The 16,357-nt window shown below is 59.6% G+C and overlaps 1 protein-coding gene and 1 long non-coding RNA gene across 2 annotated transcripts; one reads left to right on the top strand and one right to left on the bottom strand.

The window, feature by feature from the left end:
• Nucleotides 1-902: 902 nt before the first annotated feature.
• Nucleotides 903-3,170, top strand: LOC134509223 (uncharacterized). The gene is made up of 5 exons (XR_010069259.1): nucleotides 903-1,041; nucleotides 1,774-1,806; nucleotides 1,932-1,967; nucleotides 2,503-2,571; nucleotides 3,054-3,170. It is a non-coding gene; the product is annotated as an uncharacterized LOC134509223 (long non-coding RNA).
• Nucleotides 3,171-5,949: 2,779 nt separating this feature from the next.
• On the bottom strand, nucleotides 5,950-11,978 carry LOC134509197 (transmembrane protein 107-like). Its single transcript, XM_063321676.1, has 4 exons — nucleotides 11,950-11,978; nucleotides 6,772-6,872; nucleotides 6,110-6,206; nucleotides 5,950-6,019 (listed from the first exon to the last, which is right to left on the bottom strand). The coding sequence occupies exons 1-4, from the start codon at nucleotides 11,976-11,978 to the stop codon at nucleotides 5,950-5,952; spliced, it is 297 nt and encodes a 98-aa protein (XP_063177746.1).
• Nucleotides 11,979-16,357: the final 4,379 nt, after the last annotated feature.

The raw sequence follows: 16,357 nt of genomic DNA, 5'->3' as shown, positions 1-16,357 counted from the left end.
GCGGAGCCTGGGGAACAGTGGGGGCTGGAGCCGGGCACGGCCGCCCCCCAGCACGTCCCCCACGCCGAGCCTTCCCCTCTCCACGCCCAGCACCCACCAGTGTCCCCCAGTGCCCGAAGGCCCCAGTCTCCTGCCGGCCCCGTGGCCCCTGCCCCCAGCCATCCTCCCCCCTCCCACATTCCCTCCTCCCGGGGTCCCCGGTGCAGAAGAAGAGGGGCCGGTTCCAGCCCCCCCTTTACCCGAGGGGCTGGGGACGAGGCAGAGGTATTTCTGCCCTGAGAGCCCTGGTTGGAGGGTGCTGTCACCCCTGGGGGGCCCTGGAGGGAAAGGCTGGTCTGGGGGTGAGAGATGTGGGGAGATGTGGGTCTGGGGGTGAGGGACGTGGGGAGATGGGGGTCTGGGGGTGAGAGATGTGGGGAGATGTGGGTCTGGGGGTGAGGGACGTGGGGAGATGGGGGTCTGGGGGTGAGAGATGTGGGGAGATGGGGCTCTGGGGGTGAGGGACACGGGGAGCTGGGGGTGAGGGACGTGGGGAGATGGGGGTCTGGGGGTGAGGGACACGGGGAGATGGGGGTGAGGGACGTGGGGAGATGGGGGTCTGGGGGTGAGGGACACGGGGAGCTGGGGGGTTCTGGCTTTAGGGGCTGTTGGAGGCCGGTCTCATGATGGAGCAGTGGGTCACGGCTGTCGGGCGTCCGGCTGTCGGGAGGCTCCGGCCGCCCTCTCCAGCCGCCCCCCGGTGCCGGGGCCCTTCCCTGCCCAGCTGCCCCATGCCCACGCTGGACCGGTGCCGGGACGGAGGTGACTCTGTGCCGGGGCTGGGCTGGTGGCCAGGGCCGGTGTCTCTGCCAAGGCCAGCTTTGCCCCGGGGGCTCTCGGGGCGGGGAGGGAGGAGCAGGAGTCCCGGGGGGGATAAATCTGCCCTTTCACCTTCCCCAGCTGCAGCCGGGACTCTCCGCACGGCAGAGGAAGATGAAGGTGGCGGTGCTCAGCCTGGCCCTGCTCTTCGCCGTCCTGCTCTGCACCCCGGAGGATGCCCAGGTGGGTCCCCAGGGCCGCGGGCCGGGGCTGGGCTGGGGGACGCCGGCTCCGCTGCAGCGGGGGGCACGAAAGCCCTTGGCTTGGCCTCTCGTCTCGGCGCCCCCACATCCGTCCCATCCCCCCCCGGCACCCCCGAGTCCCGTCCTTTTGGGCCCCGCTGCCATCTCCCCCCGGCAACACGCTCCGTGTCCCACCTCTCTGTCGCTGCCGAGGTCTTTCTTCCCCTCATCCCCCTCAGCCCTTCGCCTTCCCCCCTTTCCCCGGCAGCGGTGTCCCTGCAGCCCCTGCCCGACCCCACCGTCTCCCTGCACCGTCCCCTCGTTGTGCTCCTCCGCTCTCCTCCCCCCTCTGCCCCCACCAGCCACCGCCTCGGAGCCCCCACGGCCCCTCCGCTTGGGCTCCTTCCCTCTCCTGTCCGTCCCACGCCCCCCCGGCCCTCCAGAGCCCCCGGCCCCGGCCCTCGGGGGTCCCGCCGACCGCCCCCGTGCCCCATCGCTGCGTCCCCACCAGCCCCCGCCCCCGTCCTCTCTGGGGCTCCTGAACTCCCCGTGGTCCCTTCATCTCCGTCCTCACCCCTGGTCCTCGTGTGAGGTGAAACCTGGGGGGGGGGATGGTGCTGGGGGGCAGCAGAAGGCCTTTTCCTGGGAAGCCTTGGGGCCGAGGGGAGCCTGTGTCGTCCCCCCCGGCCCCACCATGGTCCCCTCCAGCCCCTGCTGCGCTCTTTCTCCCCAGGCCTTCGAAGCAAGCGGAGGTTACTGCATCGGGGTAAGCGGCGGGTGGGCTGGGAGGGCGCCCAGTCTGCGGAACTGGGGGGGCCGCTCGGTCCCCCCGTTGCTCGCCGGGGCTGGGGACATCCCAGTGACCCAGGCGACCCCACGGTCTCTCCACAGGGGGGAATCAACTTCGGGCGAGTGAAGAGGGCTGCGGTAGGTACAGCCAGCTCTGCTGCCCCTAGACCCTCCCTCCCACGGGCACCGCGCTCCAGAGCATCCCAGTGTGCCCCAGTACCTGCACTGGGACCCCACTCGACTCTCCAGTGTCTGCACTGGGACCCCACTCCCTCCCAGTATCTGCACTGGGACCCCACTCGCCCCCCCAGTACCTGCACAGGGACCCCACCCCCTCCCACCAGTATCTCCACTGGGACCCCACTTGCCCCCCAGTACCTGCACTGGGACCCCACTCGCCCCCCACTATCTGCACTGGTACCCCACACCCTCCCACCAGTATCTGCGCTGGGAACCCACTCACCCCCCCAGTACCTGTGCTGGGAACCCACCCCCTCCCACCAGTATTTCCACTGGGACCCCACTCCCCCCCCAGTACCTGCACTGGGGCCCCACTCCCCCCCAGTGCCTGCACTGGGAGCCCACTCCCCCTCAGTGCCCGCACTGGGAGCCCACTCGCCCCCAGCCCCCCCATGGCTTTCCCAGCGCCTCCCTGACCCCCCCGTCTCCCCAGGCCCCCCGGGCTGAGAAGCTGCTGGAGCTGGCGCGCCAGAGACGCATGGCTGAGGCGGCCGAGGCCTAGGTGAGTGACGTCCCGGCCACTCCAGCCCCACGGAGGGTCCTGGGCCCCAGGGGGTCCCCGAGCCCTCGGGGCCGGGACTGCTGGGGCCGCAGGAGCGGGATGACGAGGGGACGGCGGCGCCGCATGTCCCGGGCCAGCGGGACGCAGCTGCTGCTCTGCCAGTCCCCACACCCGGGGGGGGTTGCACGGACTGCCCGGGGCCCCGCCGTGGCCGGGCGGGGGGCTCTGGTGCCCCCCAGGATGCCCGCGGGGGCCGGGCGGGGCTCACGGAGGTTTCGGGGCGTCCCCAGGTAAGGCCACGCCGGGCGAGGGGCTGGGGGTGCCCTGGGGGGCTCAGGAGAGCCAGGTCCTGCCCTGGGTGCGTGGGGGGCTCCGGGTCCCTTCTCCGTCCCCAGGGCTCTGTGGGGAGACGGGGGGGGACGCGGCCGCTCTCCTGGCCCGGCACACGCCGGGAGGGTCTCACGCCGGGCTCTGCCTTCCAGGACTGGAACCAGCGGTGACACCCTCGTCCCGTCCTCCCGCAGCAGCACGAGGAGATGATCATCCCTGGATGGCCCCCCCCGACCCCCGGGAGCCCCGGACCGTTGCCCTCTCGCCATCAATAAACTCCTTCAGCAAAGCTTCGCTCCGCATCTGCCTGCGCGTGGCTCCCCCTCCGTGGCCCCTCTCCCCGTGGTGTGGGGCAGGAGAGGAGCGTGGAGGGACGGCCTGGACCTCTGGGCTCCTGCCCCACGGACTCAGCGCTCTGGGGGGTTCCCAGGCCATTTCGGAGCCCCACGCCTGGCCACCTGCCTTCCCGAACTGCCCCCCCCCCAGCCCACCCCCTTCTCTGGGGCATCGCGGGTTGGGGAGGAGCCTCGGGAACCCGGAGAATCCCCCAGGGATTTGTGACCCAGCTCCGTCCCCGCCGGGGGGCTCCTCCGATGTCCGGGAGCGGGGTTTGGCGCTGGCTGCGGTCGGAACCGCCCCAAAAAGGCTGCTCCAAGGAGCCCCCGTGGGGGCTGGAAGTGGCCAACTGGGACAGACCGTCTTGGGAGAGGAAGGGGCCGGGGAGAGATGGGGGGCACAGGACGGAAACGCTGGCACGGGCTCGTCATGGGTCCCCCTTGGGAGAGAGCTCCATGGGAGCCGGGCTGGAACTCGCCCCTCGGCTCCGCGCAGTGCTGGCGCCTGAGCTCACAACCTCTCCTGGGAATTCCCCACCATTTTGGGGGGAAATTCCCTCCTTTTGGAGGCGGGGGGGCCAGGAAGGGCCGGCGTTCGCTGGGTCTCTCCCGCTAGTCCCCGAGGCAGCTCTTCTCCCTGGGCTGTGGTGGCCCCGCGCCTGTCCCCGGCGCTGCCCATCCGCCACCTCTGGCTCGGGGATGGCACCTTGGAGCCAGCGTTCCCCAGGGAAAAGCCTCGGTGTCGACACGCCACGAGAGGAAGGACAAATGGCATCTGGGTTCCAGAGAGAGCCCCAACCATTGGAGGAGTCCCCAGAGACCCACGTCCCTCAAAACCCCATGTCCCCCAATACCCCATATCCATAACAAATCGATGTCCCTAAAGCCCATGTCCCCAAAAACCAACGTCCCCAAACCCCACATCCCCCTCCTTCCCGTGGACCCTTTCCCATGCCCTCACCCACACCCTTCCCTCTCCTCCATCTCCTTTGGAGACCATCATCCAGCCCCCGCCAACGCCGGGGAGGGGAGACACACTCCTGCCTGGCTGGGGGCCGCTGCAGAAACAGCTTCTTCCGCCCCAGAGAACCACAGAATTGCCCAGGTCGGAAGGGACCTTTCACATCATCGAGGCCAACCATGGACCAAAACTGCCAAATCCATCACTATTCCATGTCCCCAAACCCCCACGTCCCCAAAACCCCACATCCATCAAAATCTATGGCCCAAAACCCCACGTCCCCAAAACCCCATATCCATCAAAATCTGCCCCTAAAACCCACGTCCCTAAAAACCCACGTCCCCCAAACCCTATGTCCCCAAAACCCCACATCCCCAAAACCCAGGTCCCCAAAACCCCACGTCCCCCTCCTTCCCATGGGCCCTTTCCCATGCCCTCACCCCCCCCCTTCCCTCTCCTCCGTCTCCTTCGGCGACCATCATCCAGCCCCCACCACAGCAGGGTCACCCGGGGCAGGTGGGCCAGGACCGCTCCAGGCAGGGTTGGGATATCTCCGGAGAAGGACACTCTCTAGGCACCGTGTCCCCAAGCTCCATCTCCCTCCAAGCGAAATTTTCCTTGTTTGCCGTGTCCCGGTTTGTCCCCGTTGCCCCTTGTCCTGTCACTGGGCCCCGTCCTCCTGCCCCCCGCCCCGTAGCTATTGAGGAACGGTCACAAATATCCTCCTTTGAGGATCTTCAACATCTTTTCCAACCCAAATGATTCCAGGATTCCAAGATTTCCCGTCTTCAGGGGGGTTGGCTGTGGGGGGATCATTCCCGGGGGGCACCGGAGGGTCCCCGGGGCGGGGGGGGGACTCCCGGCGTTGCAGGGCTGGGAGCTGCGCGTTGCGGGGCTGGGAGCTGCCAACTGGGAAACTGGGAGAAACGGGAGAAACCAGAGACCAGGCGAGTGGGGTCCCAGTGCGGAGAGTGGAGGGCACAAGGAGGGGCGTATGGGGCAAGGGGGGACCTATGGGGCAAAGCAGATGTCCATGGGGTGGGGGATGTATGGGGCACAAACAGTGTCCCTCGTGCCCACAGCCCCCTCACACACGCGACTCCCCCGGTCGCACGGCGCCGCTATGCGCACACGCGGCCCTTCACGGCACACACCGCTAACTCCCACCGCACCAACAACCAGACACTCCGCTGGAGCTACCGGTTACGGCGCTTGGCCTGGCCCCGCTCGTCTCACGGACATGTGATCACACCACGTCGTGCCGCACTCACCACATACGAACCGAAAAACAACAATGAAACTGCACCACGCTAATACCACCTACTCCTCCCCCGCAGGGGCGGACATCCGCCACCACCCCCTACGCAACGGCGACCCGCCCTACCCCCCCCGCCCCCTCGCACTCCCCTGACGCCCCCCGCCCTCTCCCCCCATCCCCTTCCCTCACCCCCCTCCCGATCCCCAAAAAACCCCTCCTTCCTCTCTCCCGCGCGCTCCCAGCCTGCCCCGCGGCTCTCATTTGCATGAGGAGCGGGGCCACCGCCCCGTCTTTCTGCGCCAAAGCCGTGGCGCGCCGGCGCTTTCCCGCGCTAAACCCTTTAATTTCTCAACACGGCGGTGGAAGTTGGGGGGGGGGGAAGGGGAGGTTTGGGGGCACGCCGGGGGGTCAGCGCATATTGGGGACGCTCGGGGGGGTTCGGGGGGGGAGGGAGGGTACGGACACCGACACCACCCCCCACCCCCCCCCGGGGCTCAGAGGGCTCTTCTCCTGCACCCCAGAATGGAGACCAGCAGCAGCGCCTCGGTGACAGCGGGAGGGACGCTGCGGGGCGGGGGGGGGAATGGGGGGTGTCAGTCAGGTGTAAGCGGGGGGGAGACACCCCAAAAAAGACACCCTCCCCCCGCGACCCACCTGCAGAGGCCGAAGAGGAGCCAGAAGGAGCCGCTGTTCCAGTCCTCCAGCAGGGCCAGGGCCAGGCCCAGGGCAGCCGCCACGTGGGCCCCCAGCGCTGCCCCACGTCAGGGAAAATCACCCCAAAAATGGGGGGGGGGGGCGGCCCCTCCCCCCCGGGCACCCCCCCACAGGGCGGAATTGGGCGAAACCCGCCTCCCCCCGGGCCTGGCAGGGCCCCCCTGTGACCTTTGGAGGGGGGAAGGAACCTCCCTGATGGCAGCCCACCCGGTTTTAGGGTGTCTCGCCCCCCATTTCAGGGATCCCCCCCTCATTTCGGACCCCTGCACACACCTTCTGGGTTCCCCCCCCGTTTTTGGCCCCCCTCCCATGTTGGGCCCTGTCCCCCCTTATGTTTCGTCCCCCCCCATATTTTGGGCCCCCCCCCCGTGTTTCAGGGTCACCCCCCATGTTTTGTGTGTGTGTGTCCCCCATTTCGGGGTCCCTCCCTGTTTCAGGGCCTCTCCCGCTTTATTGGGTCCCCCCCCCATTTCAGGGCATCTCCCCCCTGCCCCATTTAAGGCCCCTCCCCTCCCTCCAGTTTTAGGCCCCTCCCCCCCAGTTTTAGGGCCCCCCCATTTTTAGGGTGTCCCCCCCCGGGTTTTGGGGCCCCCCCAAGATACAGAAGAGGCTCTGCCCAGGCCGGAACATGGAGACCCCTGAGAAGAACCCGACAAACTCGACCCCCAGCAGGCCGAGGGCCCCCCCAAAAGCCCCCTTCAGCCTGCAGGGACACAGGGGGGGTCGGGGGGGGCACAGGGACCCCCCCCCCCCCCCCCGCGGGGAACACGGTGGGCACTGAGATACCCGGGGGGGAGGCAGGGGGAGACCCTTTTCGGGGGGACAGGCGGAGGGTGGGACAAACACGGGGACCCCCACTGGGGACACGGGGGGCACTGAGATACCCGTGGGGGGTGCAGGGATACACCCTAGTGGGTGGGGACAGGAGGCGGGGGGGGATACACGGAGATCCCCCCCAGTGGGGACACGGGTGGGTCGGGGAGGGGGCCGCCCCACGGGGGACAGGAGGGGATGTGGGGGGGGCACCAAGATGGTGTGGAGGGGTCGGTCTCAGGCATGTGGAGGTGTGTGAACATGTGTGTGGCCACGCACAATGGGGTGTGGAGGCATCTGGAGGTGTGTGGGCACGTGTGGATGCGTGTGGGCACGTGTGGAGAACGGAGTGGAAGCCTGTGGGGGTGTGTGGACACGCGTGTGGACACGTGTGGAGGCCTGTGGTCAAGAGCGGACACGTGTGGAGGTGTGTGAACACATGTGGACACGTGTGGAGACGTGTGGAAGCCCATGTGGGTGTGTGGACACGTGTGGAGACAGGAGTGGTGGCGTGTGGACACACATGTGGACACATGTGGAGGCGTGTGGACACATGTGCAGACACGCGTGGAAGCCTGTGGGGGTGTGCGGACATGCAAGTGGACACGTGTGGAGGCGTGTGGTTGGGAGTGGAGGCATGTGGAGGTGTGTGGACACGTGTGCAGAGATGCGTGGAAGCCTGTGGGGGTGTGTGGACACACGTAGACAGGCGGGGAGGTGAATGGACACGCGTGTGGACACGAGCGGAGGCAGCGGAGGGGGAGGTGCTGATCTGCTCTCTCTGGTGACCAGCAGCAGGACACGAAGAAATGGAATGAAGCTGCATCGGGGGAAATTCCGCCTGGATGTGAGACAAAGGCTCTTCACTGAGAGGGTGGTCAGTCGCTGGCTCCCCAGGGGAGTGGTCCCGGCACCCAGCCTGCCAGAGGTCAAGGAGCATCCGACATCGGTCTTTGTCATATGGTTCAGTTTCAGGTGCTTCCGTGAGGAGCTGGGAGTTGGACTTGAGCCTTGTGGGTCCCTTCCAACTTGGCATCTTCTGTGATTCTCTGGGGGGGCAGCAACTGGAGAGACCCCCTCCGGTGGGTTCGAGGCCGAGTCCGTGAACGTCAGACGCTGCGAGGAAGTTGAAGGAACCTCTCAAGGAGCCAAAGTCGGGTTCAAACTCCAAAGTTTCTTGTGTTGTTGATGGGTCCCACTGAGGGACACCACTGAGGAATTGCCCCCCGGGTCTGGTTAGAGCAGAAAACTGGAGGCAGTGATGACAGGTCGGGAAAAGCAAGTTGAAGGTGACCCTGATGCTGGGTAAACCTGGATGTGTTTCATTAGTGCAAAGGGCCAAGCCCTGACTCCATCGCCCAAAGGGCCAAGGCCTGACCCCCAGCCCCCAGGAAGGGAGATCCTCTCCCTCACTCCTTCCTCAGGGCTCTTCCTGGCACAGTGGGATGTGGAGATGTGCAGTGCCAAGGGCAGGACTAGGGTACGACACCTCCCAGGCTCCTGAGTGTGGACAAGGAGGCAACAAGACCGCAGTGCTGGAAGGACTGGTTGTCTCATAGGCATCAGTGGCAGAGACAACAGCCGTAGCCCAAGACATGAAGAGGTTGGCTCTGTTAGGGGCCTTTCAGCTTTGCCACATCCCTGTGTCTTCTACACCACAGGCTGTCCTACGGCGTCCCATCACCTCTGCCTCTTTCCCTGCAGGCTGCAGTCATCCACCCGGCTGCCCCACCTTGCTGCCACCTTCCTTTGCTGAGATCTCTCCATCCTCCCTGGCTCTTCCCTGAAACACAAAGCCTTGGGCTGATCCAGAGTCCTTCTGGGTGGCGCGTTGCACCACAGCACTGCCCTTGGAGTGATGTTTCTTTCTCCTCGTGGCCAGCCTGCACCTCCCTACTTGCCCGTCGTGGCAATATTTCTTTCTGTTTTCCACTGTTTCATGCTGTTTTCCACTAGGAAGAAAAGCTCCACCAGCTCTGAAAGCACCCTTCCAGCACGCTCAGGCTCCTCCTATACCGTCCTCAGTCTCCACACCACTGAGCCCAGGGCTCTCAGCCTCTAGATACTGGTCAAGTGCTTGAGGCCTCCAAACCCTGTCTTGGGAGATCTCTGGGCTCTCTCCACGGTGTTTGCAGGTGAAATCACAGTGGTCATAGGCCAAGAAAGATGGAGTGAGACTTTTTACCAAGGCCTGTAATAGCAGAACAAGGGGCAATGGCTTGCAGTTGCGGATGCCCCATCCCTGGACGTGTCCAAGGTCAGGAGCTTGGAGCAACCTGAACTAGTGACTAGGGATGATGACTTCCATGGTCCAATTCACCACACTGTTCCTGATAGAGGCCAGGATGCTGTTGGCCACCTGGGCACACTGCTGGGTCATATTCAGATGCCTGTCAACCAAAAAACCCCCAGGTCCTTTCCTGCCAGGCAGCTCTCCAGTCACTCCTCCCCAAGCCTGTAGCGATGCATGGGGTTGTTGTGACCCAAGGGCAGGACCTGGCACTTGGCCTTGTTGAACCTCATGCCCTTGGCCTCGGCCCATCGATCCAGCCTGTCCAGGTCCCTCTGCAACACCCTCCTACCCTCGAGCAGGTTGACACACGCACCCAACTTGGTGTCATCTGTGAACTTACTTGGGGTGCACTCGATCCCATTGTCCAGATCATTGATAAAGATTTTAAAGAGAATCGGCCCCAGTACTGAGCCCTGGGGAACACCACTTGTGACCGGCCACCAACTGGATTGAACTCCATTCACCATCACTCATTGGGCCCAGCTGTCCCAGAAGTTTTTCACCCAGCGAAGTGTACGCCCATCCAAGCCATGGGCAGCCAATTTCTCCAGGAGAACACTGTGGGAAACTGTGTCAAAAAGCTTTACTAAACTCCACGTAAACAACATCCACAGCCTTTCCCTCATCCACTCAGCGGGTCACCTTATTTTAGAAGGAGATCAGGGTTGTCAAGCACGACCTGCCTTTCGTGAACCCATGCTGACTGCGCCCGATCGCCTGGTTGTTCTTCATGTGCCACATAATGGCACTCAGGATGACCTGTTCCATAATCAGGATGATGTCTTCCAAGTTGCTCTTCCATGCGGATGATGTGGGAAGGGAGGTGCAATGACACGTGCAGAATGACAGCAGGACACCTCCCAGGCTCCCAGGTGGGGACGAGGAGGCCATCAGGCTCTTGTACTCCTTATAGGCATCAGTGGCAGAGGTGACAGTCACAGACACGGCGATTAAGACCTTGGATCTCTTGGGGGCTTTTCACATTTCAACAGCCCCACACTGTTGAAACCACCGCAGGCTGTCCTATTGTGTTCCACACCTGGGCATGGTCCCTGCAGGCTGCAGACATCTCCCCTGCTTCTCTACCTTGCTCTCGCCTGAGCAACTCACTAAGCTTTCTGAAGTCTCGCCATCCTTCGGGGATATGTCTTTAATAAACACAAAGCCACGGGCTGATCCACATTCTTTCTGGATGGCCGCCTTTTCCACAGCACTGCCCTTGGAGTGACGTTTCTTTCTCCCGTTTCCTGTTTAAACCTCCCAAGCTACAAGTTCTGGCATTATTTCTTTCTCATGCGGTCTCCCACGAAGAAGAAAAGCCCCGTTATCTCTGAAACTGTCCTTCGAGCAACCCCTGTCCTGCCCAGAGCCCCTCCACCATGGGGCCAAAGGGGCAAAGAAGCCCCCATTCCTCAGCCTCCCCACGCAGCGCATGTGCACTATACGCTGAACCACAGCTGGGCAGACCTCCTCTGGGCACTCTCCAGTTCCTCCCCACTCCTCCAAAATGGGGAGCTGCACACAGGGGGACACTTTTCTTTGGGGGGCCACTCCAGTTCCCAGCACCTTCTCCTCAGGATCACTGCTCAGCACGTTAGGTCCCAGCGGGCTCTGATGCACCTGGTTATTCCTTCCTCCCCCTCAGTGCAGGACTGGATGCTTCTCCTTGTAAACTTCTAGAGGTTGCTCTTGGCCATATCCCAGAGTTTCTCAAGGTTCCCCTGAAGTGAAGCTCCATTGCCCTGGAATGAAGATCCATTTGCTCAGCTGTTCATGTTTCTATGCTGATGGCTCACCCTGGTGGTGCTGTCTCTCACAAGATAACATGAGGAGTTGCAGGCCACGATACACAATTAAAGGAGGTACTAGTTCAATAGAATTGCCGCCTCAAGTAGGAAGTACCGTGACAACCATCACCAAAATACCAGTGAGGGTACTGGTATGGTGCGCTGCCTGTATGGCAGACTGCGTTAGTGGGAAATATAGACCTGTATAGACACACAGAGAAAATGGATCCCTCCAGGAGCTGGTTGTAGATGCTCTATCTAGAAGCCGGCCCCAGGATCTCCTCATCCCTCAGTTCCCCCCCAACAGAAACAAGCACACGCACACACAAATGCGTGTCTCCAGTATGGAAACACAAAACCCCTGAGGCTGGCAGGCAGCCAGCTTCCACCTCCTCTGTCCTTCCTCTTCAGGCTTGGGTTTTGTCAGGAGCTTCTTTCTCATCTACGCCTTCCTTTCTGAGTGTCAAGGCGGGCCATTGTGGAGCGTGAAGAGGAGATCCTCAAACAGCCCTCTGCACCCTGCTTCTCTGCCGCGATTGAGAGACGGGACGCTGCTTGATGCAAGCAAGATGTCGGTTTATTAGACGCGTCGGAAAGCCTTTTATACAGCTACTTAACAGTTATATAAATTACACAAATTCTATCATTTCTAATTGGCTTAGCTCTAAATATTTCATTACAATAATCCCTCCTACTTGCGGTTTCGCTACATGCTAGAAGCTACCAGTTTAGGAATGTGCTAAAAGCTACAGTGATAACTTGTTGCTTAACTCCCTACTTCTTCAAGGTTATTTATCTCAGACCTGCAAGGCCAGTTGTTCCCTGGCTCCTCAGAGTTATTTGTCCCGGATCTGCAAGGCTGGCATGCCCTCGAGTTTCTTGCATACTTGTACTTTTCCGTTAGCTGCCCCGACATCTCCCCCTTTTTGTTTCTTTAAAGACAGAACTGAGGCGCGGGTTTAAAGGTCATCATACTCAGTGAGCTGGACAGAACTAACACTACCGTAAATCTTCGGAATATCGCCGTTTTGAATAAACCATGTATGTCGAATAACTTTAGTCACCATAGACCTGACACAGGAAAGAGCGCAGCTTAGAATCAAAAGGCCTACCAATATAATAACTAATATGAGCACAGCAGATTGTACCAGGCTCCTAAGCCAGCCCTTTAGCCCAAACCGATCACCCAAAGTACCCAATCCGAAGAAGTCCGTATCAGATTGCACCTTTTGTGAATGCGCGAGGAGTTGTGTAATTTGCTTATGTATCGAAGAAGAGTGGTCCTCTAAGTCCATGCAGCACATTCCGTCGCTACCATCTCTTACCACAGCGATAGCAGTCACATAAAACCCAAGGGTCACAATTACCACAGGCGACGCAATGAATATGTTCTACTGGCGTCTCTGCTCTATTGTCCATAAGAGCACTGCATCAGTCCTCCGAATGTTCTCCGGTATGCTGTTCAGGGGAATGATCTAGCTGTGGATTGGTGTTGTGGCCGCCCGACTGTGGTAGGGGTTCACGGAACGGTCGCACGCTCTTCGCTGGGATCCACCTGGGGCCTCGTTCTGTGGAAACACAAGCATAGCCTCTGCCCCATGTGACAAGGGGGTATGGCCCCAAGACCTTACCTGTCTCAGGGTCGCGGATCAGGACTGGAGCTTTTACGCTGGCTTCGAAAGAAGTGTTTGTGTTAAAGTGGCGAACGATCGGAGGGTTGTTATTGCATGTGAGGTTGCCAGGTCCAATCCGGCGCTACCGGCTGTTGCTGGGCGAAGACTTGTGGCGAGGTCACACCCATCTGCATGGCTCGATTCACCGGCGACGACACTTGTGTCTGTGCGCGTCGCTGCCCCGCGCTCCGCAAGCGGTTTCCCTGTATCGGCTGCCCTTGAAAATTATACTTAGAATGACATTGATTAGCATAATGACGCCCTTTCCTGCATCGGGGACAGATCCCAGGGGCTTGAGCTTTAGCCCCCCCATTAGAAGCGGGACAATTTCGTTTGATATGGCCTGGTTTACCACAACCGTAACAATTTCCTCCCCCAGACCGATACGATTACAAGCCTCTACCATTTCAACCAAAGTCGGAGCTGGGTTAGGGAGAGATTTAAGTAATTTTTTACAGTCGGCGTTAGCATTTTCAACTGCTAATTTTAATAGCAAAATCTCTCGAGCTTCGGTATTATCTATTTGGCGTTCTAAAGCTTGCTTAAGTCTATCAATGAATTGCATGTACGGTTCCCGAAGTTCCTGCGTAATAGAGGTGAATGCCTTTTGAGGTTTACTGGAATCGGGTATTTTGAGTAAAGCCTTTTTTGCTTCTTCGCGGATTGCTTCCAGGGCCTCTCGTGGACAATCTCGAGCCTGTGCCGCTGGATCAGAGTGCTGACCCGTACCCATAAGGTGCTCCATGGTCAGTGCGGCAAGAGCAGCATTATTATGACCCACGTAGCTGGTGAGGAGAGTTTGAAGGCCCCCCCTCCAATGCGACTCCCAGAGGGAATACTGGGAAGGGGTTAATAACAATTGCGCTAGCGATTTTAAATCATGGGGAGTCATAACATACGTATCAAAGACAGAAGACAGCAGGCTCGCAAAATATGGGGAAGAGAGCCCGTGTTCTGTGACGGTACGGCGCAGCTCTTTAATCACCGGGAAGGACAAAGCCTCCCACTGCACTCCCCGGCCTTGATAAATAACAGGGGCGACTATCGTTCGCGCTATTTCCAAGTCACCTTCTTTTAAAGCTTGACGTCTAATATTCGCCCACGTATCATGAGGGTCAGGGGGGTACAAGTCAGGCTCTTTATCGGGATCAACGGGCGCCGGGTCAAGCGGATCTTCCTCAGGAGGGTAGCCTGCGGCACAGACCTTTCAAGGGTCCGGGTGACTTAGCGCGTCGCGGAGGTAGCGGAGGGGGAAGCAAAGGCTGAGCTGGTGGAGGTTCCCCCTTAGTATCTGGAGAGTCTTTATGGCCCCTTTCCTGTGCCTTAATAGCCTCAAAGATATTTCTCCACCACGGAAGCAAATGCTGAGCCTCGGCATTCCCTGATGTCGCTGAGTCCCACAACTTTACCCCCACATCGTCCCAAAGTTCCTGGGTAAAAATACTGGAGGCCGTAACAGTGGGGATCTTCATTTGTACCCACTTAAGCATAATCTTTAAGTCCTGCCCGGAAATATCTTTTTTATGTTTCCAGAGGAGCGTTTTCATAACTTCATATATGTCTCTCTCTGCGGGGGACATCTGATTCCCCATGTTTCCCACAGCTCACCTCTTAACTCCAGAGGGATTCCTGGCCAGTTCCTGCTTCCTTTCAGCAGCTCATTCAACGTTCCGTGGGACTCGCAGCAAGCCGCTCAGCTAGGCGGTTCACCACCCCATCACGTCGGGGTCACCAATTTGCCGCGATTGAGAGACGGGACGCTGCTTGATGCAAGCAAGATGTCAGTTTATTACACGCGTCGGAAAGCTTTTTATACAGCTACTTAACAGTTACATAAATTACACAAATTCTATCATTTCTAATTGGCTTAGCTCTAAATGTTTCATTACAATAATCCCTCCTACTTGCGGTTTCGCTACATGCTAGAAGCTACAGTTTTGGAATGTGCTAAAAGCTACAGTGATAACTTGTTGCCTACTCCCCACTTCCTCAAGGTTATTTATCTCGGACCTGCAAGGCCAGCTGTTCCCTGGCTCCTCAGAGTTATTTGTCTCAGGTCTGCAAGGTCGGCATGCCCTCGAATTTCTTGCATACTTGTACTTTTCTGCTAGCCGCCCCCGACAGATCTGCTCTGGTGTCTCCTGTCAGTGAGGACAGAGGGATGCTCTCCGAGCACACTGTGCTCTTCACACAAGTTTTCATGGCTCGCACATGCCTACACTCCGTGAGCGATGTTTACTTGCATAGGACAATTTGTCTTGTCACTCCAAACTAAGCCCTGGAAACCCTCCCTCAGCTTTTGGCTGCAATAGAAAAGGCTGGAAACACTGGAAAAAGGTGCTCAGTCCTCAGCACTAGAAGCTGCATGGGATCAAAATCCCAAAGAAGCCAAGAGTTTGTCTCCAGCACAAAGACACTTGACAGCACTTTGTCTTCACAGGCTGAGGTGTCCTGGACAGACACAACCATCTGAAAGCCTTGGAAACAAAACTCTTCATTACAGGTTTGATACATGGTCCCCTGAAAGGCAGGACATAGAGGGAAACCAGGGAAACAGCTGCTCTCAGAGAGAAATACAGATCAATGCTGCCATGCGGCACTTTACATCCTCAGGACAATTCCTGTTGGTAGCTAGGAAGTGGAGAGAATGAAGAATTAGCGTTGTTCCAGCAGGAACACCAGGAACTTGAGGAAGCTGGGGTTGCCTCTCACCCCACCCGAAATGACTGTCCAGAGCTCCTCCGCACTGCAGCTCACCACTGCATATGGGACGTGGCTTTTGACTGCTGGTCGTAGGAGTTATTTCAGTTGACAACTTCATAGCTAGGAAGGTTCACCACCTCCAGGGTAGACAACAGCAGGAACAGAATTCTCCTGTGAGCTAACGTCTGCACTTCTCAAAGCCTTCCAAATATTTCATCGAAAAGAAAAAATTACTTGCTTAGAAACAAATGGACAATTTTCCAAATGCTGGGTGATTCAAGGGTATGGCAAGGAAAGAAAAAAAGAAACAAACAAACAAAAAGGTAAAAATAAAGAAAAAGCATCAGTTTCATGATGGTGTGAAGAAACAGGAAGATGCAAGGCTCTCATAAAAGTCACTTCTACACAGCTGTGGAAAACCTTCAAGAAAATTCTTTCAGTTAGAGGTGCAATCTCCACTATCCACTCTACATCCTCTTCTTTCCAGGTGCCAATATCCTGACAGCCCTGCGGGACATGCCCAGCTCCAGATCAGCCCGGTGACGCAACAGCACAGATTCCATCCCCCAGGCTCCCACGGCCTCTAGGATGTCATTGTGCGTTTCCACGACGACCCTGTGGTCTCCCCAAGGCCAGCTGGCAGCTGGCACCACACCCTGTCTTGCCGGGTTTCTGCCTGCCATCGAGGTACGGCAGCAGCTCCCGCTCCTCCTGGTGCTCCTACCCTGCGGGTAACCCCCCAGCCGGCTCTGCCCGCCAGTATCCCCCCCATCACCCCTCTTGGCTTCCCCCAACAGAGAGGTTGCCTCTGCGGCTGCTGATGGCATCGCAAGTGCCTACCGTGAGCCTCACCGCCCCCGCCACGCTGTCACCGGTCACTGCCAGCGTGCAGCCGGGGCACTCCAAGCCTGCCCAGGCC

This window comes from Chroicocephalus ridibundus, unplaced genomic scaffold (assembly GCF_963924245.1).
Source record: "Chroicocephalus ridibundus unplaced genomic scaffold, bChrRid1.1 SCAFFOLD_84, whole genome shotgun sequence".
Taxonomy (NCBI): domain Eukaryota; kingdom Metazoa; phylum Chordata; class Aves; order Charadriiformes; family Laridae; genus Chroicocephalus; species Chroicocephalus ridibundus.
The sequence above is the reverse complement of the archived record's forward strand: the minus strand, read 5'-3'. Positions and strand labels throughout refer to the sequence as shown.

Bases quoted from the DNA above. Each gene is read 5' to 3' on its own strand.
- LOC134509197 (XM_063321676.1), bottom strand. From the start codon at position 11,978: ATGTCGGGGCAGCTAACGGAAAAGTACAA. The intron at 6,873-11,949 runs GTATGCAAGAAA...GTGTCCCTGCAG, and splicing joins CAGCTAACGGAAAAGTACAA to GCTGAAGGGGGCTTTTGGGG. The intron at 6,020-6,109 runs GTGGGTCGCGGG...CCCGCCCCGCAG, and splicing joins CTCCTCTTCGGCCTCTGCAG to CGTCCCTCCCGCTGTCACCG.